The sequence below is a fragment of the Electrona antarctica genome (genome assembly GCF_951216825.1).
Source record: "Electrona antarctica genome assembly, chromosome: 13".
Lineage (NCBI taxonomy): Eukaryota > Metazoa > Chordata > Actinopteri > Myctophiformes > Myctophidae > Electrona > Electrona antarctica.
This window is the reverse complement of record NC_136794.1, coordinates 7434106-7461829: the sequence shown is the minus strand read 5'-3', so window position 1 is coordinate 7461829 and position 27724 is coordinate 7434106. Positions and strand designations below refer to the sequence as shown.

Sequence of the window (27724 nt, the reverse complement as noted above, 5' to 3'; positions counted from 1 at the left end):
CTTAACCCATTCTGGACGGGAACCCGTTTTTGTGTGTTTTTTTTTTTTTTATAACTTTGTTTATTCGTTTTTTTCACAGAAGCATTATTGAAATACTGGAGTAGAAAAATAATAAATGGCGGCATTAACAGCTTCTCTTCATAAACCCCACAAGTATAACATACAAGAATAAATCCGTTTTTGTGTTTTAACTAAGCATTATTTAGCTATTGAAAATTAGCAGATCTACAAGCTCATAGCGCGCCACCGAGTGGCGCGCTACGAGCTTGTAGGTCTGCTATTTTTTGAAAAATCGTGAAAATGCGGCACAAATCTTTGAACATATATTCTTTCAGAAGACTTCAGGCCTAAATTGGTTAAATGACTTACGCTGGAGTAAGCCTCGCAGACTGCTTGCTAGCAGTTGTTTATACAAGGCCTCTCTCTAACTGATTTCTGTAGACTGACAGTGATGGCGTGTTGGCAGACCATCGGTGCGTGTGTAAGAATGATGGCTTACGTGGCACTCTGGCATGTGTCGATGCACACAGGAGGAGGATTGATCCTGTGCTCTCGGTGGCATTCCCATCACTCTCCCTAATGAGCATGGTTGTCAGGGCGACAGAGGAGTGGGGGGGGGGGGGAGGACTCTGGCAATGATGGGAGCATACGAAATACATACGACTCATCTGTTAAATCGCTGATTAACATCTCAGAGACATGGGCAGATGGTACTGGTGGAAGATGGAATTTTACGAGGAAAGAATTATATTAGATATGAAATGATAAATATAAAAGGAAATTGGCATTTTTGCTCGTTGTAATCTATTCTGGCCCTGCTGGCCCGAGGCAGATAGAAGCCACATGCTCGTTGCTCACACAATACCACGCAGGGACGGTTTCGAGTGACGTCACTGTCCCTCGACCCGTAAAAATCTTCTCCAATTCTACTTCATGTATACTTTCCAAAGAAACGGTCCAGCCACTGAACTTGGGACCTGTTTGAATATAAATGGTAAATGGTGCATTTATATAGCGCCTTTATCCAAGGCGCTTTACATAGATTGTGCCTTACATTCACACACCGATTGCGGCGGAAGCCATGCAAGGTACCAACCAGCACATCGGGAGCAATTTGGGGTTCAGTGTCTTGCCCAAGGACACTTCGACATGTAGACAGGAGGAGCCGGGATTCGAACCGCCGACCCATGGATCATTGGACGACCTGCTCTACCTCCTGAGCCACAGTCGCCCCCCCTCGATATGCACTGAATTGAACTTATCTGGATTCTTTCCTGGGACGCTATTGCTGGCACTGTCGAATTGAAATGGAAAGAGTTGCCTATAACGCTCCGTGCACAAATGAAGTTATTGTTAAACCACACCCGCCTCTTCCGGTGGCATGTTGTACAATTCCCTTCTCCGCTCGCTGTCTCACCTCGCCTGCTGTCCCTGTCCCAGCCTGTGAGGGAATCCAGTTTGACGGCTTTAGTGACTACAAGCATGGGCGCATTCAGCAACGCAGCATTCCATCGTTTCTTTTTTTCCCTCCTTCTGAGCTGTGCGTAGTTTGTAGATATATGGAAAGAAGACATATTTGTGAGAGGTTCTCCATGTCGTGTGACACAAATCTGATTCTAGTGTTTTGTCAGTGTAGCTACAGTATCTGCTATCAGTGGATCGGGTAACTGCAATTTCTCCTCCTGTCAAGTGCGCTGCTGCCGTCTCTGTGTCTCTGGCCTAATTGAAGTGGAATTTAACCCATTTTGACCTGAGATCAGATTCTAAAAATGTCTTCTACATCCTGACAGTTTTCTGAAAAAGCTATGTTTCTATGTCAGTGGTTCTTCGATTTTTCAAAAATAGCAGACCTACAAGCTCGTAGCGCGCCACTCGGTGGCGCGCTACAAGCTTGTAGATCTGTTATTTTTCAATAGCTAAAGCATAACATAATGCTAACACCAAAAGGGGTTCCCGCCCAAAACGGGTTAATATCTAGCTCTAATGAAAAAATACGCCCAATGCCTCAAAGTGTTCCCATTTGCATTTCATGAAATATTATCTGCATAGAAGATATGAATCTTCGCGGCGGTAATGGAATCTTTTATTATGGTGTAATTTGGGAGGCTTGCACTTCTCACGAGTCATAATTCTCTTTTGTGGCCCAAGCTTTACTCTCTATGCCCCCTCGTTAAAGAACAAAGTGCAGTTGACAATATGAGAAAGGAAGCAACGTGTGATCTCTGGGCAACCCGTTTTTATACAGTGTGTCTGTTACATTCTACTCTGGAATGCTCAGTCTTTGTAGTGAACACACACACACACACACGCACACGCACACACACACACACACACACTTTAACCCATCAAGACCTGGGGTCGATTCTACAAATGCTTTCTAAATCAGTAGTTCTCACACATTTTTTTCTTCTCCAATGTTTGAAAATAACATTATTCTTTTTAATAGCCGACGCAAAGATCTAAAACGACACAGCTTTCCTGGTTTTAATTGGTTAAAGTACTCTTTTCCCTACCCTCAGGCCAGTTAAGTGTGTTTCACTCAGCAGGTGTTTGCGTGTACACACGCCTGGAACACTAGAATAGTTAATCGTCGGCGCATTGCTATGCAGATGATACATTATTCATAAATGATTGAACATGGTGTAAAGACTTTCATATGTCTGTAAAAGGTACGCTGATGCAATTGCACCCTGGTTTGAGGTTGAAAGGATGCATTAAACATGTCCACTTCGGCAAGTGCTCTTTGGTTGTTGGTTGAGGTCGGGGCAGGGTATTTATGGAGTAAGGGGGGTGCAGGTATAGGGCACTGAGGGGGAGAAGGGCTCGCTTTGGGAAAAGCATGATACCTTCTGGCATAGCTGGCATTAAACAACAGGACTCACTTTGTATACTTTTGGCTGTCGTATGCAGTGTTGTTTTTGGCAGCAAATCTCTATTTTAGTTTTAGTCATAGTCTCTTGAATAGTTTTCACTTGGTTTTAGTCACATTTTAGTCACCTGGAATGTGTTGGTGTTAGTTTAGTTTTAGTCGACTAAATGTCATGAGATTTTAGTCGACTAAATCTACAGGTGATTTAGTCGACTAAAATGTGTTTTGGCGGGCTTTGATGCCGTCTGCCGGCTGATTTTACACTTGCTGAAAATAGCCGATCTACAAGCTCACAACGCGATGCTGCTATTTTCAGCATGCAAGTGTAAAATTACATACTGGATCTCTCCACTAGTCCCTTCCTAACATTTTAGTCTAGTTTTTATTGGTTGACTAAATTGTCAGTATATTTAGTCTTAGTTTTAGTCATCACAGCTTAGTTTCCATTTAGTTTTCGTCAGTGGAAAAAGGTAGTCGACGAACATTTTTCGTCTTAGTTTTAGTCGACGAAATCAACACTGGTCATATGTTATTATGGTTGTATTCTGTTATTGTGTGAACTGCTGTCTAATATGTACAGTGATTTGGAAAGGAATTTCCCCTTGGAAACAAAGTCTAAAGTAAAAATCACACCCGTGTGAACTGAGTGGTGCAACTCCCCTCCCCAACTCCCCTCTCTCTCTGTCTCTCTCTCTCTCTCTCTCTCTCTCTCTCTCTCTCATTAGCAGGCAACAGTGCAGCACTATCTGTCTCTCTCTGTTTCTGGCACAACAGCGCCCCTACTGGTACTCATGAGTCACACACAGTCACACACAGTCACACAAACATAGGTTAACGTCACAGACATTAACGTCACAGACATTGCTGTTCCTTGGAGTGGTTGCACCACTCAAAAATGTTCCAGAATTGACCGCATCCCACAACAGTAGGGCTTTGTAGTTTGTATTGCTTGAATTCTCTTCAGATCGGATGCGCAATCGGTTCGTTTTATTGTTAGTAATTAGACGAAGATTTATGGTGTCCAGTAAAAAAAACAAAAAAAACAATGGCTTTCTTCAGTCTCTATCATTCCAGATAATCTCTCTCATATTAACCAAACTTCATTTAGTTGTTTTCCAGTCTGTGAGCTTTGCAGTGTTCTAAACATAGGCTAGATTGCTCGGATGTTTTTCATGCCATCGGTTCTCCTATCAAAACGTTTGACAGGACGGCAAACTAGATCAAACCTTCTCGATTAATGTGTCATACCACACACAAACATACTGTATATACACACACAGGGGGGCAAAACATATTCTTCTGCCCTGCCTTAGTTAGCCCTGGCGGAGATAAAGAGCAGTTTGAGCGATGACGTCTCTGGTAGACGGCAGGCAAGCTTCAGAATGTTCCCCACTAATCTTTCTACATGCCATATTTAGGCATCATCCTGCTTGATTTTATTATGGGCCAACCCCAACCCATCGGCTTTGCGGATTGGCCAAGCTCTGTGTGACATTTGTGCCGCTGTACGAATGTGGCACTATTGGACTGCAGTTAATTTATAGAGCACCAGATTAATCAATAAGCCTTTATATCTGCCTTTATGCAGCCGTCGATGTGGCAAACAAGGTGTACGTCCCCACCATTATGCATTTGATGTCGATTTGTCCATCTATCAAACTCCAAAGAATACTATCTAGAGGTTGAGAGTGACACTATTTGGGGTGTATGGAATCTCTCTGTAGATGTAGCTCAAGTTGATAGAGCGCTCGCCCTAATCACGAGGCGACTTCTGGTCAAATTCAAAGGAACGAGCATTAACGTTACTGGATAAGTTTGGACATGTTTGGGTTTGGGGTTGCGCTGTGCGTGCACGTGTGCGATGAGCGGGCTACCCGCAGTGGCTGTACAATGTACATCTCTGTTTTCTTTTTAATATATATATATATATATATATATATATATTTTTTTTTTAATGTTTTTTTTGTGGCTTTCGCCTTTTATTATTTTTAATGGAGGGACAAACAGTAGGCTGACAGGAAATGGGGAGAGAGATGGGGGGAAGACATGCAGTAAAGGCCGCCGGGATCGGGAGTCGAACCCGCGGCACACTGCCAGACTGGATTACCAGCCAAGGTGCCTGGACCGCTGAGCCACGGCCCAGGCCTTTAAGATATCTTTTTATGCTTTTATTGATAGGTTTTTACAGGACAGGAAAGGGGGAGAGAGATGGGGGGGGGAAGACATGCGCCAAAGGTCGTCGGGATCGGGACTCGAACCCGCGACACAGGCCACATCTCTGTTTGTTTTCTAACCCATGGCAGCTCCCTTTTCTCTACCTCTCTCTCTCTCTCTCTCTCTCTCTCTCTCTCTCTCTCTCTCTCTCTCGTGTGGGTGGGTAGGTGGGGGCCAGGGTCATTTGTCAACTCACTCAATGCATGAGAGTTGACAGCTCTGCACTGAAATGTTACATATTGCCTTATCAAGCTAACTTGACCTGTATTGAGGTATGTAGTTGCGTGCAGCGTGCCACATTTCCCGCATTTTATTTCAGCCTTACTGACTTCTGTGCGTCATTGGCTTCTCTCATGACTAGTCTCAGAGAGCATGTGGGGGAGGAGCATGTGTTCAGTGAACTGGTTACTTTATGGTATTTAGAACGTTGTTGGTATAATTTATGACTAGTATATATATCATCTTTAACCCATTTTGGGCGGGAACCCCATTTGGTGTTTTAAGCATTATATTACACTTTAGCTGTTGAAAAATAGCAGATCTACAAGCTCGTAGCGCGGCACCGAGTGCCGCTTGTAGTTCTGCTATTTTTGAAAAATTGTGAAAGTGTGCAAATCGTTGAATATATATTCTTTCACAGCGAACGTTTTAACTCATATGTTTGCTTCTGGGGTGGTCCCTGGAACAACACATTTTCAGATGGGGGTCGCCCTACATACATATAATTCTGTGGGTCCTTGACATGAAAATGTTTGAGAACCACTGACAGATTTTTCATAACTGTCATGATTTAGAAGACATTTTGTAGAATCTAGCTCAGGTGGGTTAATCAATGTATGTTGATTGTGGTAGTTATACTTGTAAACGGTAAAGTAGTTGTAAAGTAGACCTAAAAGATTTCTTTATTCAAATCACAATTGTTTTGCAATTGGATATTTTTTCCTAGTGATGTGTCTCGTCTCGTTCTGGACGGGAACCCCTTTTGGTGTTTTAACTAAGCATTATGTATTTATGTTATACTTTAGCTATTGAAAAATAGCAGAGCTTGTAGGTCTGCTATTTTTGAAAAATCGTGAAAACGCGGCACAAATCTTTGAATATATATATTTTTTTCAGAAGACTTTTTTTTTTTTTTTGACGTCTGGCCTAATAACACGACCATTCTTCCTGGTGTTTCGCCTGCAGGGAGACTCCATGAAAGATGACGGAGGAGGTGATTGTTGTAGCCAAGTGGGACTACACCGCTCAGCAGGACCAGGAGCTTGACATCCGCAAGAACGAGCGCCTCTTCCTGCTGGACGACTCCAAGACCTGGTGGCGCGTCCGCAACGGCTACAACCAGACGGGCTACGTCCCCTCCAACTATGTGGAGCGCAAGAACAGCCTGAAGAAAGGCTCGCTGGTGAAGAACATCAAAGACACACTGGGTAAGAAGAGAAATGTTTCTATTGGGTTTGTCCGAGGGGAAGAGGTGGTTTGTTTTTGTTACATCTCGTCAGGATCGTTACTTAGTTGGAGCCTCGTTTTCCCTTCCTGTTCAGTTGGGCCTCATTCACACGTACCAAACACCAATCAAGCAAATGTTTGGTCGTTTTTTTGGGCCACCACAATGCTTTTCAAATGGGAGTCACATGGTTTACAATTTACAATTTACAATTTAGGCATTTAACAGACGCTCTTAATCCAGAGCGACTTACATTAGGCAAGAACAAAAGTATGGGAATACATCACATATATAAAATGCATTTATCAAGAAACATGCGTAAGCTAAGAACGTAACTAGAACATATCGATATAATGACACTATACATATTAACTATACATATATACTATACTATGCTATACATATGTACTATGATATGCTATACAATGCAATTATTGTGCTGTCTACATGACATGCTATAAGTCTGTTTCAAATGCTATTTAAGTCTAAAAAGTGCTATCTAAGGGGGTAGGATAAGTGCTATGGGCCATGATGGAGTCTGAAAAGGTGGGTCTTCAGACTACGGCGGAAGATTGGGAGTGATGCTGCCAAACATTTTTGTTTGAGGGGGGAGGGGCAGAACACCACCAATGACTCATTGGAAAAGCATTGTGGTGGCCCAAAAAAACAAAGAAATGACCAAACATTTGCTTGATTGGTGTTTGGTACGTGTGAATGAGGCCTTGTTCCAACTTTGCTGCTACTCCCCCTACCTTTCACCTTCTGGAGGAGATAGATGTGGTCTTTGCTGCTACTCCCTACCTTTCACCTTCTAGAGGAGATAGATGTGGTCTTTGCTGCTACTCCCCCTACCTTTCACCTTCTGGAGGAGATAGATGTGCTGCTACTCCCCCTACCTTTCACCTTCTGGAGGAGATAGATGTGGTCTTTGCTGCTCCTCCCCCTACCTTTCACCTTCTGGAGGAGATAGATGTGGTCTTTGCTGCTACTCCCCCTACCTTTCACCTTCTGGAGGAGATAGATGTGCTGCTACTCCCCCTACCTTTCACCTTCTGGAGGAGATAGATGTGGTCTTTGCTGCTCCTCCCCCTACCTTTCACCTTCTGGAGGAGATAGATGTGGTCTTTGCTGCTACTCCCCCTACCTTTCACCTTCTGGAGGAGATAGATGTGGTCTTTGCTGCTACTCCCCCTACCTTTCACCTTCTGGAGGAGATAGATGTGGTCTTTGCTGCTCCTCCCCCTACCTTTCACCTTCTGGAGGAGATAGATGTGGTCTTTGCTGCTACTCCCCCTACCTTTCACCTTCTGGAGGAGATAGATGTGGTCTTTGCTGCTCCTCCCCCTACCTTTCACCTTCTGGAGGAGATAGATGTGGTCTTTGCTGCTACTCCCCCTACCTTTCACCTTCTGGAGGAGATAGATGTGGTCTTTGCTGCTACTCCCCCTACCTTTCACCTTCTGGAGGAGATAGATGTGGTCTTTGCTGCTCCTCCCCCTACCTTTCACCTTCTGGAGGAGATAGATGTGCTCTTTGCTGCTCCTCCCCCTACCTTTCACCTTCTGGAGGAGATAGATGTGGTCGTTCTCCCCCTACCTTTCACCTTCTGGAGGAGATAGATGTGGTCTTTGCTGCTACTCCCCCTACCTTTCACCTTCTGGAGGAGATAGATGTGGTCTTTGCTGCTCCTCCCCCTACCTTTCACCTTCTGGAGGAGATAGATGTGGTCTTTGCTGCTACTCCCCCTACCTTTCACCTTCTGGAGGAGATAGATGTGGTCTTTGCTGCTACTCCCCCTACCTTTCACCTTCTAGAGGAGATAGATGTGGTCTTTGCTGCTACTCCCCCTACCTTTCACCTTCTAGAGGAGATAGATGTGGTCTTTGCTGCTACTCCCCCTACCTTTCACCTTCTGGAGGAGATAGATGTGGTCTTTGCTGCTACTCCCCCTACCTTTCACCTTCTGGAGGAGATAGATGTGGTCGTTCTCCCCCTACCTTTCACCTTCTGGAGGAGATAGATGTGGTCTTTGCTGCTACTCCCCCTACCTTTCACCTTCTGGAGGAGATAGATGTGGTCTTTGCTGCTCCTCCCCCTACCTTTCACCTTCTGGAGGAGATAGATGTGGTCTTTGCTGCTACTCCCCCTACCTTTCACCTTCTAGAGGAGATAGATGTGGTCTTTGCTGCTACTCCCCCTACCTTTCACCTTCTGGAGGAGATAGATGTGGTCTTTGCTGCTCCTCCCCCTACCTTTCACCTTCTGGAGGAGATAGATGTGGTCTTTGCTGCTACTCCCTACCTTTCACCTTCTAGAGGAGATAGATGTGGTCTTTGCTGCTACTCCCCCTACCTTTCACCTTCTGGAGGAGATAGATGTGGTCTTTGCTGCTACTCCCCCTACCTTTCACCTTCTGGAGGAGATAGATGTGGTCTTTGCTGCTACTCCCTACCTTTCACCTTCTAGAGGAGATAGATGTGGTCTTTGCTGCTCCTCCCCCTACCTTTCACCTTCTAGAGGAGATAGATGTGGTCTTTGCTGCTACTCCCCCTACCTTTCACCTTCTGGAGGAGATAGATGTGGTCTTTGCTGCTACTCCCCCTACCTTTCACCTTCTAGAGGAGATAGATGTGGTCTTTGCTGCTACTCCCCCTACCTTTCACCTTCTGGAGGAGATAGATGTGGTCTTTGCTGCTCCTCCCCCTACCTTTCACCTTCTGGAGGAGATAGATGTGGTCTTTGCTGCTACTCCCCCTACCTTTCACCTTCTGGAGGAGATAGATGTGGTCTTTGCTGCTCCTCCCCCTACCTTTCACCTTCTAGAGGAGATAGATGTGGTCTTTGCTGCTACTCCCCCTACCTTTCACCTTCTGGAGGAGATAGATGTGGTCTTTGCTGCTCCTCCCCCTACCTTTCACCTTCTGGAGGAGATAGATGTGGTCTTTGCTGCTCCTCCCCCTACCTTTCACCTTCTGGAGGAGATAGATGTGGTCTTTAAAAAGCCATTTTAATATTGGGTGAAGAATACGCCTTTAAGTGACTCCCAAAGGTTTTCACAAAATATGTGTTATATTATTGAAAAAGTATTCCGGGAGAATATTTAGATTCAATTGACCTTGCTGCCGTCTCTCCCTTCTCAATGTGGCCCTGGTTTGATTGATTGACTGATTGAAAGTTTTATTTCACAGTATGTGGAATGGGTACATCATTTCCAACGAAAGTCAATACAAAAACTACTACTTTGAGGACGAAAACCATGAAAAGCAAGATGAAACCATTAAGTCTGTCTTGTCTGTCTTGTCTGTCTTGTCTGTCTTGTCTGGTCTTGTCTTGTCTTGTCCTGTCTGTCTGTCTGTCTGTCTGTCTGTCTGTCTGTCTGTCTGTCTGTCTGTCTGTCTGTCTGTCTGTCTGTCTGTCTGTCTGTCTGTCTGTCTGTCTGTCTGTCTGTCTGTACATACGTAAACTTTGTACGTAAACTTTGTACGTACGTACGTACGTAAACATATTGGGGTACACACTAAATTATTCTCTCACTGTCCTAGCTGGGAGCTGTCGGCGCCGCCCCCAGGGACAATATTCCTTTGCCCATCGCTATCTGGTCTGTCAAGACGTTGTCTGTGGCTCTCGAGTCCTGACATCACTTGAATAATAGTAGCTTGTATAGATGTAGCTGGACCGAGTGACAGAAGTGTCATGAGCTGAAATCAGCTGAGGGTGAAATGGATTAAACTCCACTTAATTTAAACTATGTGGAGAAGGGCTTACCGCGGCAGTGCAGGGTTGTCCGTGTCAATACGTTTTTTTAACCCATTCTGGGCGGGAACCCCTTTTGGTGTTAGCATTATGTTATGCTTTAGCTATTGAAAAATAGCAGATCTACAAGCTCATAGCGCGCCACTCGGTGGCGCGCTATGAGCTTGTAGGTCTGCTATTTTTTGAAAAATCGTGAAAATATTTATTTCAGAAAACTGGAGGATTTAGAAGAATTGTATTAAATTTTGAGGTCAGGTCAAAATGGCTTAAACAGATGATTAGAAATGCTCAAGAACGTCTGCTGAGCGGGAGGAAAGAAGCCGAGGGGGGAATAGTCATTGATTTTCTTTTTTTGGGCCACTTGAAATTGGGCCAACTCTTGTTGTCAGCAAACGGAGAACGAGAGAATGCAAGAGAAGAAACAAACGGGCAAAGAGACGCCAGGCTAAATTCAATCAGGCTGGTGATTTTTTTTTCTCCAAATAGAGGTCATATTTGGATTAAGGAAGGAAGTAGAGACCAGTGAAAAGAGGACAATGCAAAGGGGAGAGAAAAATAGAGAGATGAGGGACGAATACAGTATTCTTCTTCTGACACTCTGATTTCCTCTCAGCTCTGTGGATAACTCCCCTCGGGGGGAAACGTCTAGCAGACAATGTGTGCCAACAGCATGGCAGCATGGCACCGCCTGCCACAGTTTTCTTCACTTGAGCAGCATGTCTGTTTTGACAGGGCAAGCATGTCTCTCTCTCACCTCGGCCCCCCCAACCCCAGGACAATACCAGTGGTAGAAATGAACTAAGTACTTTTACTTAAAGGAGCATTCAGTGATTTGGGTGATTTGGAAAACCACCCAGTCCGCCCCGGTAACAAAATGTGCACCAAGGCCCGCCCCCACTCGATCATGATTGGAGGAAGGCCCCTCTCATCCTGATTGGATGAAGGCTTTGCCACCCGCCACCAAAACTGAAACTAGGGTTTTTTGACCCCAGGGGCTCACTGGGGACAGGGAGGAACTCCTTATATAGTCAGCACACTCTATAGTAGGGAGGATTATCCAGAAAAAAAGAAAAAATAAGTGATATTTGAATTAAGTCAAATCACTGAATATACCTTTAAGTACTGTACTTAAGTACAATTTTCAGGTATTTGTACTTTACTTGAGTATTTCCAATTTCCAGTACTTTTACTTCTACTCCACTACATCTCGGAGCCAAAATGTGTACTTTTACTTCACTACAATTATTTGAAAACTTTAGTTACTAGTTAATTTAAATTTTCATTAGAAAACATACATTAACCACTTCAACCCTATACATTTCGGGCCATTTGAAAATAGCCGATCTACAAGCTCGAAATGCGGCTATTTTCAATAGATTTTCAACACATTTTGAATTTGTGAAATGTGACATTCTGCAATATGAATACTTTTACTTTCAGTAGTTTAAGTACATTTTGATGCCGATACTTTTGTACTTTTACTCAAGTACATTTTCAATTCCGTACTTTTACTTGTAACGAAGTAGTTCTAAATTGCATTATTGATACTTTTACTTAACCCATTCTGGGCAGGAACCCCCTTTGGTGTTTTAGCATTATGTTATACTTTAGCTATTGAAAAATAGCAGATCTACAAGCTCATAGCGCGGCACCGAACGCGCAGACCTACAATGCTTGTAGGTCTGCTATTTTTGAAAAATCGTGAAAATGTGGCGCAAATCTTTGAATATATATATTCTTTCAGAGACAAAGTTTTTAACTAAAATCTTTGCTTCTGGGGTGGCCCTTTTCAGATGGGGGTCGGCGGCCAATTACATATAATTCTGGGTGTCCTTGAAAATGTTTGAGAACGACTGACAGAAACATAGAAAAGGTTTTTTTCAGAAAACTGTCAGGATTTAGAAGACATTTGTAGAATCGTTCCCAGGTCAAAATGGGTTAAGTAAAACAATTGAGTACCTTTTTTTTTTTTTCTGTCTTTGGCCTCTCCGTTTGTGACTGTATATTCTCTGGTTAGATTGATGATCAGTAGAAGAGTCACTGGCACTAATGGCAGCGCTGGAATGATGGATTATCCATCTGTCCTCCCCAACCACGTCACATATTGACTAGCACATTATGGCCTAGTTCTGTTTCAATCTTTAGCACTCCATTTTTCATTGTTAGAATCCTGATTAAATTCAGTGGGTGAGAACATTTAGCTGATGAGGCGATGTCTAATAGGTGAGGTCTAAAGGCCCTGACCCACAACAAGAATCATTGACGTGAGCACGAGTGACGCTTGTGTCACGCCTGTTCGCATTGTCTTTCATTTTTAAACAGTCTAAAGGTCCTTGCAAACGGGGAGCGATAAAACACGCCTATAGTTCATTTTCAATGAGACCTGCGTTTTTGCTCTGAGAAGTCGCGGTGCGACAACGCAAGCGTATTTACGTGAGCGTGGTCCCGTGAATTTGTTGCGCGCGTGCTCGTTACGTGCACACGCCCGCGACACACAAGACCTGGATTCTGTTTACGCTGCTTGCGCTGTCGCGCCCCGTCTTCAACAGACCTGGAGGAGACCTGTGTTGATCCAGGCAGCAACGCCTGCGTTCCTCGCTTCACGTTTGCAAGGCCCTTTATGTTCCTAGAATGTGCAAACAAACATACATGCACTGCGATACACGTTTGAAATGAAAATAGATTACCGTGATGCTACCATCTTAGTTGGTCTGTGCTGCGCGCCAAAGCTCCGAAATAGAACCGAACTCTGAAAGATTCATCAGCAAGGTTCTGGCGCACCCATTTTACAACTCCGGTGTGGCATTGATTAAAATATTTTTGCTTTGATTTGTTGATATAAAAAAAAAATACAAAATATCAAAACACTCTTGTAGATTATTCAGTAAATCGAAAAATCGACAAGATAATTGCTAAGAAAACCATCAATAATTGCAGCCCTGGGTACATTGATGACACGAGCATCTGACACTTTTAGTGTCGGGGCCTTTTAAAGTCCTTCTGCTGCAAGGTCATCTAATCATTAGATGACCTTGCAGCAGAAGGACTCCCATTAGATTCTAATGGGAGTTATTGGATTGTAAAAAGAACAGAAGAATCTGATGGATCTTGACTTAATTCAGTCACTAGTTTGGAATACAGCTTTCAAATGCTCAACAATTTCCGTATTTTCAATGCTAGTTTTTTAATTTAGCTCGCAATAATGTGTGTGTGTGTCCCACTCCCCAGTCAAGGCAGAGTTCATATTGTAAATGGATGCATGCTGTTCTCTTGAGTTAAACGGCCAAAAATATTCAACAAGCGTCCTACCTATAGTACACACTAGTGCCTGTTTGACTCCTTTCACTTTGTACTGACGTAGTGTATCTCCACATAAGGTGTGAGGGTTCTGTCAGAGAATATGAAGCAGGAAGGAAATTCGGATTCCTTGTACTGTCTGGCACAATGATCCATAGATCCATACCATATTTTAACCCATTTTGACCTGAGAACAGATTCTAAAAATGTCTTCTACATCCTGACAGTTTTCTGAAAAAGCTATGTTTCTATGTCAGTCGTTCTTCGATTTTTCAAAAATAGCAGACCTACAAGCTCGTAGCGCGCCACTCGGTGGCGCGCTATGAGCTTGTAGATCTGCTATTTTTCAATAGCTAAAGCATAACCGAATGCTAACACCAAAAGGGGTTCCCTGGTATCACTGGGATCCTCTTTTGGGATGTGTTTCTGAACTATAAATAGATTGTATCATCAACCAGTTTGTGAACAATCTATAACGCAAGGCCTTCATTATTACAGGCCTGTAATGATCTCAACAATAATTTTAAAAGACTGTCACACACTCACATGCACATTATGTCAACAGGATATGCTGCAAAATTATGTTGGCGTATTTTGTGAACTTTGAGCACTTCCAGTTGTTTCTGTAGACTAGCCCATTTAGGCCTGACATTTTAAAAATGTCTTCTAAATCCTGACAGTTTTCTGAAATACCTCATGTTTCTATATTCAGCGGTGCTCAATATTTCATGTTGAGGACCCCAAAAATTATATGTAATTGGCGGCCGACCCCCATCTGAAAATATGTTGTTCCAGGAACCCCCCAGAAGCAAAGATTTGAGGTAAAGTGGGTGGTGCAACTACCCCCCCCCCCCCCCCCCCCCCCCCCCCCCCTCTCTCTCATTAGCAGGCAACAGTGCAGCACTATCTCTCTCTCTCTGTTTCTGGCACAACAGCGCCGCTTTTGCCCCTACTGGTACACATAGTCACATAGTCACACAGTCACATAGGTAGGTTAGCACGGACATTGCTGTTCCTTGGAGTGGTTGCACCACTCAAAAACATTCGCTCTGAAAGAATATACATTCAAAGATTTGTGCCACATTTGTCATGATTTTTCAAAAATAGCAGACCTACAAGCTCGTAGCGCGGCACTCTGTGCCGCGCTATGAGCTTGTAGATCTGCTATTTTTCAATAGCTAAAGTATAACTTAATGCTAAAAAAACACCAAAAGGGGTTCCCGGACAGAATGGGCTAGAGAACTTAACGTGGCAGATGTTTGTGTAGTACTGTAGTACCACAGAAACCTGACTCCGCCAGATGGGGCAGCAGAGAGTACACTGTGTTCCTCCTGTACTCTCTGCTGCCCCATCTGGCGGAGTCAGGTTAGTACCACAGGGCATGACACGAGAATAAAACCAACCCCATACAGTCAATCTCCCATTTCATTGAGTCCTATAAGTGCTCTTGTACATTATGCCGTTGAGATATCGGCAGTGCACGCATGGCTACTTTCATAGCTCCCAATGCAATGTCGGCTGGTATGGTATGTTTGGTATAGGAAGACTCACTTCAGCCAGGAAACCTCTGACCCAGAGCTTAAGTTCTCTGGATCTTTATATGCATGGAGACCTGCTGTGGTGGAGCCCGAGGGGCTGTTGCTTATTGAATAACATGCCTACGTCCGCATAGTGAAGAGATAGGTGAAGGTTAATGTGTGTGTGTGCGTGTGTGCGTGTGTGCGTGCGTGCGTGCGTGCGTGCGTGCGTGCGCGCTTTTGCTGAGTTGATGAGGGCTTAAGGGAGTGCATGTCTGCTACCCGCAGTGACATCTCTGTTTTCGAACCCGTGGCAGCTCCCCTCTCTCTCTCTCTCTCTCTCTCTCTCTCTCTCTCTCAGTAGGCCCATGAGACAACCTTTCACCCCGGCTCACGGATATGATATTCTGTCCGAGTCTCAATATATGACTATGAGCTAACGCAGATCACCAAGGTCTACATGTTGTACCTGATCAGTATTCATGTCCTCTTATCGCTCTCTTTTCAACTCCCTCATTATCCTCATCTTTTTCATGTTTTTTTTTAAACCATCTTCATTGATGTGACTAAATGTGATGAAATGGCGTGCGTGCGTGCGTGCGTGCGTGCGTGCGTGCGTGTGCATGCGTGTGTGTGTGCATGTGCGTGTGCATTTGCGGTTGCGCGTGTAAGTGTTACAGCAGCTCGCGCTGGCTCCAGTACGTTCACTTTGTTCGTTGTCCGCGGCAATCGTTCTCACTTAGTCTGCTTTGCACGTTCTTCCATTTGACAGGTGAAAAACTAGTTTCTGTGTGATGTTGTAGTTTTTGGCCCTGGTAGGACTCCCGCGTGGCCTCCAAAGCTCTCAGTGTGTTTTATCCCATTCTGGACGGGAACCCCTTTTGGTGTTTTAACTAAGCATTATGTTATACTTTAGCTATTGAAAAATAGCAGATCTACAAGCTCATAGCGCGCCACCGAGTGGCGCGCTACGAGCTTGTAGGTCTGCTATTTTTGAAAAATCGTGAAAATGTGGCACAAATCTTTGAATATATAGTCTTTCAGAAGACTTATTTTTATTTATTTCGACGTCAGGTCAAAATCGGTTAAACAGACGCCTTTGTTGTCTCAGAGTGGGGTGTGTGTGTGTTTTCTAACCGACGCCTTTGTTGTGTTGTTGGAGCGGGGAAGAGTCCGACAGGTTTAGGGAAGGAAGCACCTTTTGATCCCGTGGCTTGCTGTCATCATCAGCTGCTCCACTTTTTCCCACCCGTCTGTCTGTCTACCAAAGTTCCAACACCTATTTTCAGCCCTTTGATTAGCAGAGATTTGTGTCTAAGAGCGTGGAGATTATACAGATGGAACAAGGAGTGTTATATAATGAGCACTGGAGTCCCAAAATGATGGCCATGATGTACTTTCTCCCGGCTATATTTGGCAGGAATGTCTCTTCTGCGTCCTCCTTCGGGGAATCTTCTCTAAGTATGTCCTCTGTCCCTATTTAGTGCAGCTCCTCAATTGGATCGCTGCCCCAATAACCAGCGTTTGCTTCCGTTGTGGAAGCACGCAGAGACTCAGACCTTTCTGTGCTTGTGCATCGTCAGCCCCATCTGCTGATTCATTCACCAGAACCTCTCACTAACTTTATAAATCCTGTGTTGTTGCTGGTGATTGATTTTCCTGTGATTTTCTATGTATACTTATCCATCAATCTAAGTGTTTACATGTCAATAGAGGGTATGCACACGTATGCATAAAGTATGACAGTAAAGCAAAGTGAGTTTAACGTTGTTCAATCAGATAGGACTTTTCTGTTTAGATGTATGGGCTGTCAAGGCCAGAAAGTAGTTTTTGTGCGTGACAATATCATCGTACCCGGAAGTTATGCAGGAACGCCTGCTGAGTGGCAAAAAAAAAACCTACTTTCTGGACAGCCCATACATCCGAACAGAAAAGTCCTATCTGATTGTATTAACCGACCGTTAAAACAACGTTAAACTCACTTTGCCACGTCACTTTATGCATGTGCCTACCCTCTGTTTAGGTACGAAGCTGCGGGCCATATAAAATTCGTCCCCGCATTTGGCCTCACAGGCCGCACTTTGGACACCCTGCTCTATAGCATGCATAGCCTTAGTAACAAAGATGTATATTAATATTGGAAAATGGAAACTCACACACTGGTTGATGTAGAACATGTAGTCTGTCTGTCTCTGTCATTATGTTATGCTTTAGCTATTGAAAAATAGCAGATCTACAAGCTCATAGCGCGCCACCAAGTGGCGCGCTACGAGCTTGTAGGTCTGCTATTTTTAGAAACATAGCTTTTTCAGAAGACTGTCAGGATGTAGAAGACATTTTTAGAATCTGATCTCAGGTCAAAATGGGTTAAGTTAATGCTGTATTTGTCCCCCGCTCTCCTCCACAAATCTCAGGCTTGGGAAAGACCAAGAGGAAGACGAGTGCCCGCGATGCTTCGCCGACGCCAAGCTCGGACACGGAGTACCCATCCAATGGCAGCGGGGGAGGAGGAGGCGGCGGAGGAGGAGGCGGAGGAGCCACCGAGAGAGTCTACGACCTCAGCGTTCCCGCCGTGGTCAAGTTCGCCTACGCCGCGGAGAGGGAGGACGAGCTGACCCTGCTGAAGGGCTCCCGGGTGGTGGTGATGGAGAAGTGCAGCGACGGCTGGTGGCGGGGCAGCCAGGCGGGCCGCGTGGGCTGGTTCCCCTCCAACTACGTGCAGGAGGAGGAGCCGAGCGGGCCGGACAACGACGGGAGGGAGGAAGACCACCCGGGCGGGCCCCGGGCGGGCCACGGGGGAGGGGACCCGTCTCTGGCCAACGGGCGCGGCGGCGGCGGGCCGCTGCAGCTCGTTCAGACTCTCTACCCCTTCAGCTCGGTGACGGAGGAGGAGCTGAACTTTGAGAAGGGCGAGGTGATGGAGGTGGTGGAGAAGCCGGAGAACGACCCGGAGTGGTGGCGGTGTAAGAACTCGCACGGCCTGGTGGGGCTGGTGCCTAAGAACTACGTGGTGGTGCTGAACGAGGGCCATGTCGTCGTGGCGTGTCCCTCGTCCGTGCCCGGGTCCCCCCAGAGCAGCCACGCTCTGGGACCGGCGCGCTCGGGGAAGTTCGCCGAGAGGGACTGGTACTACGGCAACATCACCCGACACCAGGCCGAGGGCATTCTCAACGAGAGGGCCGAGGAAGGAGACTTCCTCATACGGGACAGCGAGTCATCGGTGAGTGAGAAGATTTAAGGGTTATTAACCCATTTAGGCCTGAAATGTTACAGTTTTCTGAAAAACCTTATGTTTCTGTATCTGTGGTGCTCAATATTTCATGTCAAGGACTCCAAAAGTTATATGTAATATGCCTCCGACCCCCCCATCTGAAAATATGTTATTCCAGGAACCCCTCAGAAGCAAAGATTTGAGTTAAAAACGTTCTGAAAGAATATATTCAAAGATTTTCACGATTTTTCAAAAATAGCAGACCTACAAGCTCGTAGCGCGGCACTCGGTGCCACGCTATGAGCTTGTAGATCTGCTATTTATAATAATAATAGCTAAAAGTATAACATAATGCTTTAAAACACCAAAAGGGGTTCCCGCCCCGAGAATGGGTTAATGATGAAAGTGTATTTATTTGTATAGCTGAAACAGGGTTACAATGTGCTTTAGAGAGCAAGGTTAAAAAGAGCATCAAGATAACCATAACAATATATTAAAAGTGCAGTTCATGAGGACAGGCTGAATAGATTATTGTTATTTTTTTAAAGTTACTCCGCCCGCTGTCCATTGAATGGAAAGCTTTTGCCACCAAAGAGACACTTTGTTTACAGACCATCACTTAACTGTAGTATACTGTGTAGTATACTGCCATCTGCTGGTATACAGCAGCATGTACAACCATAAAACTTCACCTTTCTCTTTGTCATTTGTAACCCTTTCAAATCCGTCTCTCTCTCTCTCTCTCTCTGTTGCCATCGGGCAGGAGGCTTAGGGCAAAATGTTCTAAAAAGAAGGGTTACTAAACTTCATTTGTGCCAACTGCTGTGGACATTTTAAATGAAAGAAAATGTTTAGATAGTTCACCTAATCCCCACTGTTCATGATCACTGTTGCTGTGTCTATGTGAATGCATTTTGATATAGTATTTTAATGCATCTGTGTATTTTAAGTAATGTTTTATTGTTGTAACTGACTGCCGGGTGCCAAAGACAAATTTCCATTTTATGTAAATTTAATGGACAATAACGTTTTCTTTATCTTTATCTCTCTCTCTCTCTTTCAGCCCAATGACTTTTCGGTCTCTCTGAAGGCGCCGGGGAAGAACAAGCACTTCAAGGTGCAGCAGACGGAGGGAGTGTTCTGTATCGGCCAGCGTCGGTTCAACTCCATGGATGAGCTGGTGGAGCACTACAAGAAAGCGCCTATTTTCACCAGTGAACACGGAGACAAGCTGTATTTGGTCAAAGCGCTACTGTGACTCCCACACACACACACACACACACACACACACACACACACACACACACACACATCAACACTGGAACATGCTTGTATGACGTGCATACACGGATTACTGTGCACTACCTGTCTTAATGCAAGCCTTACAGTAGCTCTGGAGGGGCTGATATCATCCACACTCTTCATCTACTGTTTCAGGTTTTATATATTAGGTGAAATTATCTGCAGCCATAGAGCCCAGAATCCCCAAGACGGCAAGCAATGTGTGAGCAAGATGCTCAAAAACACCTTCATTAAGGCGCACAACATATTCAAGCCCCTCTTTATTTCTTAGTGTGAGAGGCTAACTATGTCGGTGAGCACATCAGCTGCTAACGGAAATGTTTAAGGTCTTGTTTTGTGGGGTCACCCCAACTTTTGGCCTACACACACGCACACACACACACACGCACACACACACGCGCGCGCACACACACACGCACGCACGCACGCACGCACGCACGCGCACGCACGCACACACCACCAGGCATACATACAGTCAGGACAAGTGTTGAGAACATTTTGAGAGAGAGGATGTGCTCTTGGCGGAGGACCGTAGATTATATTGTCTCGTGTTATTCCTGTCATTGTTGCCGCCGGCGTGTATTTTGTTCCATTCTTGTTCAACTAAATGGACTCCATTAAAGTGTTTTTATTTTTGAAACCCTTTTTTTTTTTTGATTTAATTTGGGGCGTTGTTATTCCTTGTTTAACGTTGAAACAGAGAGTTATGACACTCCTTAACCCATTTTGACCTGAGATCAGATTCTAAAAATGTCTTCTACATCCTGACAGTTTTCTGAAAAAGCTATGTTTCTATGTCAGTCGTTCTTCGATTTTTCAAAAATAGCAGACCTACAAGCTCGTAGCGCGCCACTCGGTGGCGCGCTATGAGCTTGTAGATCTGCTATTTTTCAATAGCTAAAGCATAACATAATGCTAACACCAAAAGGGGTTCCCGCCCCAAAATGGGTTGATCTCGCCGTGATCACTTGGGCCATGTATCACATGTGCCTCATCAACACCCATCACGAGGTTTCAATGTTTGAAACTGTACAGTTGGTGTTCGGAAATATTGGTCACCCGATGGCAAGAGTTACTTGTGCATTCTTCTTGTTCTTATCTCCAAGCACGCCCCAAACAAATTCCAAATCAAGTCGTGAGTTGGTTTTGAACAATACATTATAGAAAATAATGTATATCATAGGAACATTCTTCATGTCATAAGTCTATGGGAGTGTCGTAACTCTCTCTTGGCTATCTGGGTGGAGAGACGGGGGAAACCTAGGGCAGAGAGAGAGGAGATACGTGTGAGAAAAGTTGGAGCTCGGATTTTAACCCTTGAGCTCACAGGGAGCATAATCTGTGCACTAACTGGCTGAGCCACCAGGCACCCACTTTTATGCTGTAATCTAACCATCTCTGGAGGTAACAATCATCCACCCGATGATTTCACAAAGTGACCGTAATACCCCCCTGCGCACGCAGCCACGCACGCACACACACACACACACACACACACACATTTTAGTGTCGTCATTCCTCCACGTGATATCTACCCCTCCTCTATCCAGACTTGTCTTCATTTCCTCCTCTTATTGTTTTTTTCCCCCAAACCGGTCTTTCTTGATCCTTTTGAGTGATTGTTTTAAACGTATGGCTTAATATTTAATATATTCTAGCTACAAAGGAGGAGGACTCTGATGTCCGCAGACGGTTTGAATGTCTGTCGATCAACCAACCAAATGTGCCACCCCGTCACTACCCCACTCGCTGCACTGCCATCTGTCAGTTTTAGCTCCACAATAATAAACTGTACGCATTCAAACTCACAGGTACCTTTCTATTCCAATATGTCTCCAATAACGAATAATTCCAATAATTCTCCCAACACTTCGGATGTAAAAGAGTTGAGGCGTTGTTTCAAAGCGGAAAGCCTACCTTTGGTAGCCTTCCTGGCCCAGCTTATTTTGTTTTTATAATTTATTTTGAGTTTACAGACTAATCTGAACGCTCGGATATGAAATGAAATGGCTTAGTATGTAGAATTGCTCATCGCAATATCCTCCTGCAAATACACAAAATTACCTCTTGATTTCATATTTATCAAACGCATACATCTTTGAAACTATTGCTATGCTGCGAAGAAGAGGAATAGCGATGACTCTCCTCAGCTATAAGTAGACCCTGAGAACAGAGTAGTAAGAAGTTACAGGCATAATCGTAAGCTGTATGTTATTATAATAATACATTCATAAACCAACCACGTTTCTCAGCAATTAGTTCATTTAAACCAGTCCAACACTTTTGGCTGTAACAAAACCAATGCTGATTCAAAGCGAGTCAAAAGCATATTTTCATTGATGTTCTGTCTTTAAAAGTTGTATAAAACAAAGTCTTCAATTTACTTCTGCTTTATGAATGCCGTATAAAAAAAAACAAGATTTATTCTAGTCTTACCAAACCTTTGTTTATTAATTTGGTTTTGTTTCCTTTGGCTATGTGCTTCTGTTTACCAATGAGAGTATCGGATCATGGGGTTCTCGGCTTTTATAAGACATTATATATCATTCTGAATGTTATTGAACATTGTTATTTAATTCTTATTTCCACTGTATGTATATATTCAAAATGAGATCGGCTGCATAAATGAATCGTTCTGATCCAGCTATATGGTACTGTACCACCGACAACATGGTAAGAATTGAAATACTTTTGTTCAATAAAAGTTTTTTGCAGAATACTTAAAACGATATGTATTTGGGGGTCAAAATCTGTTGCTGTTATGTTGTGATTCATCGCTGTTTTTTTCTTTTTCTTTAATGACATGCCCAATCTGTAAATAAAGGCCAGGTTATTAAATATATATATATATATATATATATATATATAATCCCTTTTTCTTGGTCGTTATGCCAATTAATTCCAAGGATCTACAGATGTGCCATTCTGAGTCTTCAACACTTTCCCCGCAAGTTTTATTCACTGATTAGCCTATTCTACTGCTTTTCTGTGTCTAGCAGAGGAATTCTAACTTCTACTGCTTTTTAAGTGTCTAGCAGAGGAATTCTAACTATTCAGTGAATCTCTCAATATAATTAACATAACACCTTGGCAAATGCTCCCCTTTCTCGCTGACGATGTTCCGTTTCTGACAATGCACTGACTTGCCAATTATAGCAGAACATGTGAAGTTCTCAAACGGCACATCTTGTAGTGCCTCACAGCTCACATCTAACAACACGTGCTGACTGTCTGACACAGGCCATTTGTTTGTACAGAATACGCTCAACAAAGCCGGATGCGTTGCGGTGGATTACACAGGCAGGTACTTTAAAGCAGTGTTTCCCAACCTTTTTTGTCCCAGGGCACACTTTTCATAGCCTAAAAATCTCAGGGCACACCTAGATATACGGTGTATAGGCCTATCTATATACATATACATACACATGTGTATGTATGTATGTGTATATAATATATACAGTATATTATATATATATTTATATATATATTCATCATTCAATATTTTGCATTGGCACACAGGTTGGGAAACACTGCTTTAGTTTAAAGGACCACTTCACCACTTTTCAACCTATCTTCATATAATAGGTCCTCACTAATAATCATGAAAAAATGGCGCAATTTTCTTTCTACTCGGTCCGTGTCTCATAGGAGGGCTGTGGGCAGTTCAGAAACCGTCTTCCAGTGACATCATCGATGGGGAATACAAGCTAATAAAAACTGCAGGCTTTCTAGTCCTGAAAAGTTGCAATGCGAAAATGGATGGAAGCCATCGTTCTCACGATAATGAAAATCTAAACATTTTTGTAAAAAGAAATCTTGTTTAAAAAAATAATCTGCCTAATGATGATGTCACTGGAAGACGGTTTCTAAACTGCCCAGAGCCCTCCTATGAGACACAGACTTGAGTAGAAAAAGATCGTGCCATTTTATCATGATTATTAGTGAGGACCTATTATATGAAGATAGGTTGAAAAGTGGTGAAGTGGTCCTTTAACACAGCGCAGCGGTGGCCGAACGGATTGCGGAGCGGTCTTGATACCGTAAGGTCGCCAGTTCGAATCAGCGGTCCGACACGTTAAAATTACCACCGCTGAAGTGCCCTTGAACAAGGCATTGAACCACTACGATGAAATGTTCTATGAACAGGGCCTGGCTGGAAACAAGTTATTGAGCTTAGCCCAGATATCCTGGGTAAATATAGTAATCATTTCATTTCATTTCGCCAACCAAGCCAGCTGCAGGTTGACACAAGGCATGTGAGATAGATTTTTACCCTGCTCTGCCTCTCTTACCAATGAGCAATCGCAACAAATTACCAATGTCTCTTGACATCAGCGGGATGAGCCATCGTTGTACAACTAGATGACGCACAATCATGCCTTGTGTCTTCAACTGACGCCTGTGGAATATGACCTTCATCTATAAGAGGAAAAAGCATTGACAATGTGTTCACAGGCTAGCTAGGCCCAGGCCAGCCCTAACATTGATTTCCAATGGATGATTCCATTGAGATGTTATGATTGATCCATGTCCGTTAAACTACTCTACCAAGGTAGTGATTCTACACTATGTTGCAGTTCAATTAGTTTACTTTCCCAACACTGAGGGCAGCTATCAAGAGGTCTGTCCACCAGCCACAGTAGGAATCAATCAAGAAAATGATGGAAGAAAACTGGAAGTCATGAGCGGTGGTAATAGCTGGTCTGAGAAATGACTGGGCTGTGGTTCCCAGTACACACAAACCCCCAAAAGATGGCAGTACAGGACATTGGCACAGTGAAGGGTGATCACAGGCACTGAGGCACACTGGCATAAGTGTGCGAGAGAGGATTTATCTTTTTAAAATAACATTAAATTAAGCTCTCTCTCAAATGCATGCAAATCCTGCACAATTCTACATTCATTCAAAGTCTGGGAGATATGTGGGTTATTAATAATGATCATTACAATGTCCTGATGTGAAAGAAAATAGTCAGGAAGAAGAAAGAAATATTATGTTTGTGGACAATCGACATCTGTTGGAACGGCGAATGGTCATAATTCAACATAATGTTGACGTGGCACACTTCACTATCAAGAAAATAAAAACCCACGTGACCCATGTCACGTGTAAAGGAACAACTTGGACATGCACTCAGGCAGGAAGGAAGCATGAGTTCAAGTCCGTTGCTCTCCCCATGTCCCCCATATATGGGGACTAGGTTGGCGGAGGGTGTGTAGAGCCCAGGATCACATTAGATAATTGGCACAGGGGTGAAAAAATGGGTTACAAAATCGAGGGATAAAAAATTAAAATAAAATAAAAATCCTGGCACTTCAAGTCAAAGAGGTTGCCGACCCCCATGGGATATAGTATATGGATCATTAAAGCATTGGCATGTGTCTCTGTCAGTGATCATCCCCCACACACACACATGCTGGCACATACACACCTTCCATGTCTACACTTACACAACATGCATACATTGATTGAAGGCACACTTGATTATAGGCCTACTAAATGACACATGGAGCATAGTCTAATCCTCCAAGAGGAGCTGCCTACAAAATACAAAAGGGGATTATATTAACTAATGGTTGGCTTTATTTCTGCAGGTTAATGTCTTTTTTTCTTCTGTTTCTTACGACCTGTTATTCATTAGCCTCGGAAACCCAGACGTTTTTATTTCCAGGGTGGGAAAAAAAGTATGGGTCCGAGTCCACTTCAATTCGGCATAGAGTAGCGCAAACATCGCTCACTCTCTGCTGATTTCTGATCGTCTGCACCTTTGTTAAATTGACACACACGCACACATGTACGCACACACACTCCTCTCTCTCTCTCTGTCGCTCTAAGTAATTAGTCTCATGTCGCGCAGCTGCGCATAGTTTCTCCCGGCGGATCCTGCCGGGAGCTGCCTATGCCATAAAAAGCATAGGTGAGTTCCAGGCTAGTTCTTCATTGCATAAAATATCATGAGGGCCTCGAGCTCACGCTGCAACATACTGCAGTGGAAAGAAGTTGGGGAACCACTGTTACTTCGAAGTCTTTGAATCTGTCACTCCAACTGAAGACTGTCAGCATTGTTAGCATAATGCAAATGTACAAAATGGAAATCCTACATTCACTTCCTTCCTACTATGTATACATCTTTCAACTTTGTTCCATTAGTGTCTCCAGACAGTGCTCGTTCACTTAATTATGTTCTCTCAGAATGCTGGTAGAAACACAAGAATGTACTGCAGTACTGTTGTATTTCCATAACAGCAGATAAATATACATAATACATAACGCACTGGTTTTGACCATGAGCAATACACAATTATATGCTTCTCATAGCTGTCACATTGTAACGGCTAACGGCAACGCTTCAGTCTCCTTTTCACAAAAAAGCATTAAAATAAATCTATAATATGTAGTTGTTGCTTTGTGGTACTGCATATCAGTGACATGCTGATACAAATGTCTTGTTCAAAGCCAAGAATAGCATGTTTTCTAGTTTGTATTTGTCTCGAATCTTTGAGGCCAGAGAAAGACTTACCTCTCACTGTAGAGGAGAGGTTATGAGTGATGAGTCTGGTAAAAGATTCTTGTTGGATGATGTGGGAATGTGACCCAGAAATGGACCAAAAGGAAAGGTTTTCCCTTGCCTCTAAACCAGTTTTCAACCTTTTTCGTATCAAGGTCCATTATTTATTTCCAACATTTGATATTTAGCCTCTCGGACCCAAAACTAAATATTTTCTTGTCGTTGGATAATATTCCACAATTCCATGCTGTATTGATGTGGTACGGTTGGTAGTACCATTTGGAGAGATAACAGCCAAATTGATCAATCAAATCAACAATTCTTAATTGCGACTGTAGGTCGCATTTACTATGAAAACCTGCATTTCTGTGTCACGCCTCCATATATTATGGTCACGCCTCATGACATCACGCATCCATATACTGCATGGTCAAGCCTCATGACATCATGCCTTGTGACATCACGCCTCCATATATGGTCTGGATAACCATACATGGAGAAGACTGGATCGTCACCTAGATCTGCATAGAAGCCGGCCAGCAACTCTACACCCCCCCCCCCCCCCCCCTTCAGGGCGAGGCCGCTTCTCTACATTGGTCTACATTGGGTAATAGTGTAGACTTATTGTAAATTAAGTAATGCAGATGTTTAACAATAATTGAACTCTCTAGAGTTAAAGATCTACAAGGTTTGTTAGTTACCAACTCTCCATTTAGCTGCATGGACCAATGGGATAGTCATACGGTGACACCACAGGACGCCTTGACGGTTCAAACCACTGAAACACAACCCATCGGTGTGTGAGCAGTGGGTGCGGGGAGGGCTGTTTCCAGACAATAAAGTGGGGAGGTTATAGTAAAAACTAAAAACATAGATGGCCAGCTGAAGTCCTATAGAGCAAGACGAAAGGGGGACGGGGACGGGGGGACAGAGAAAGGAGCAGGGTCACAGAGGAGTGTGGGGGGGGGGGGGGGGGAAAGGAAGTAGAGAGAGATGAAAGGAATATAAATGTCTATCTCAATAATAGATATTTATTACAAGATATATAATCTATTACAAGATTTCTATATATTACAATAGGCCTATCTCACAGCCCCCTTTCCACGCCCACTTCCGGTAGATAGTGGTGTCATTTAACATTAGGCATTACCACTTTCTTTCTCTGGAGAATCTAAGTACATTTCCTAATGTTAAAATGTCAAAGACCAATAATAATATGAAGAAAACACAATGGTATAACAACTCAAATAAGTAGAATAAACTTTACCTTTACAAAACGGTAGTTTGTGGCTTGTGAAAATACCTCTTTTAACATGGAAGCCTATGGACCGAAAAAAAAAAAGATAACACCACTATCTCCAAAAGGGGGGCGTAAAAAGGGGGCGGGGAAATGCTGTGAGATAGGCCTATAGTGTAGATTACAATGATATCTGATTTCTACTTCCAATATTACTAGATTACAATTATATGTATTACTAGATTACAATTTACAATATTCGCCACTGACGCTTAAAGTTAAATATTTCCAAAAAGTACAAAACATTTCAAAGTAAAAAGTTCCATCATGTGTGTCCACAGTAAGCTTGAATTATAAAACGTGTGACTGGA

General features: G+C 43.6%; 1 protein-coding gene across 1 annotated transcript in view; it reads left to right on the top strand.

The window, feature by feature from the left end:
• nck2a (NCK adaptor protein 2a) overlaps positions 1 to 22336 on the top strand; it is a 49230-nt gene extending 26894 nt beyond the window's left edge. Inside the window, exons 2-4 of the mRNA XM_079517565.1 lie at positions 6269 to 6510; positions 17509 to 18314; positions 19369 to 22336. Coding sequence (XP_079373691.1) covers positions 6285 to 6510; positions 17509 to 18314; positions 19369 to 19563 — 1227 coding nt within the window. The 5' untranslated portion in view covers positions 6269 to 6284 and the 3' untranslated portion in view covers positions 19564 to 22336. The remainder of the gene's footprint in view (positions 1 to 6268; positions 6511 to 17508; positions 18315 to 19368) is intronic.
• The last annotated feature ends 5388 nt before the right edge of the window (positions 22337 to 27724 follow it).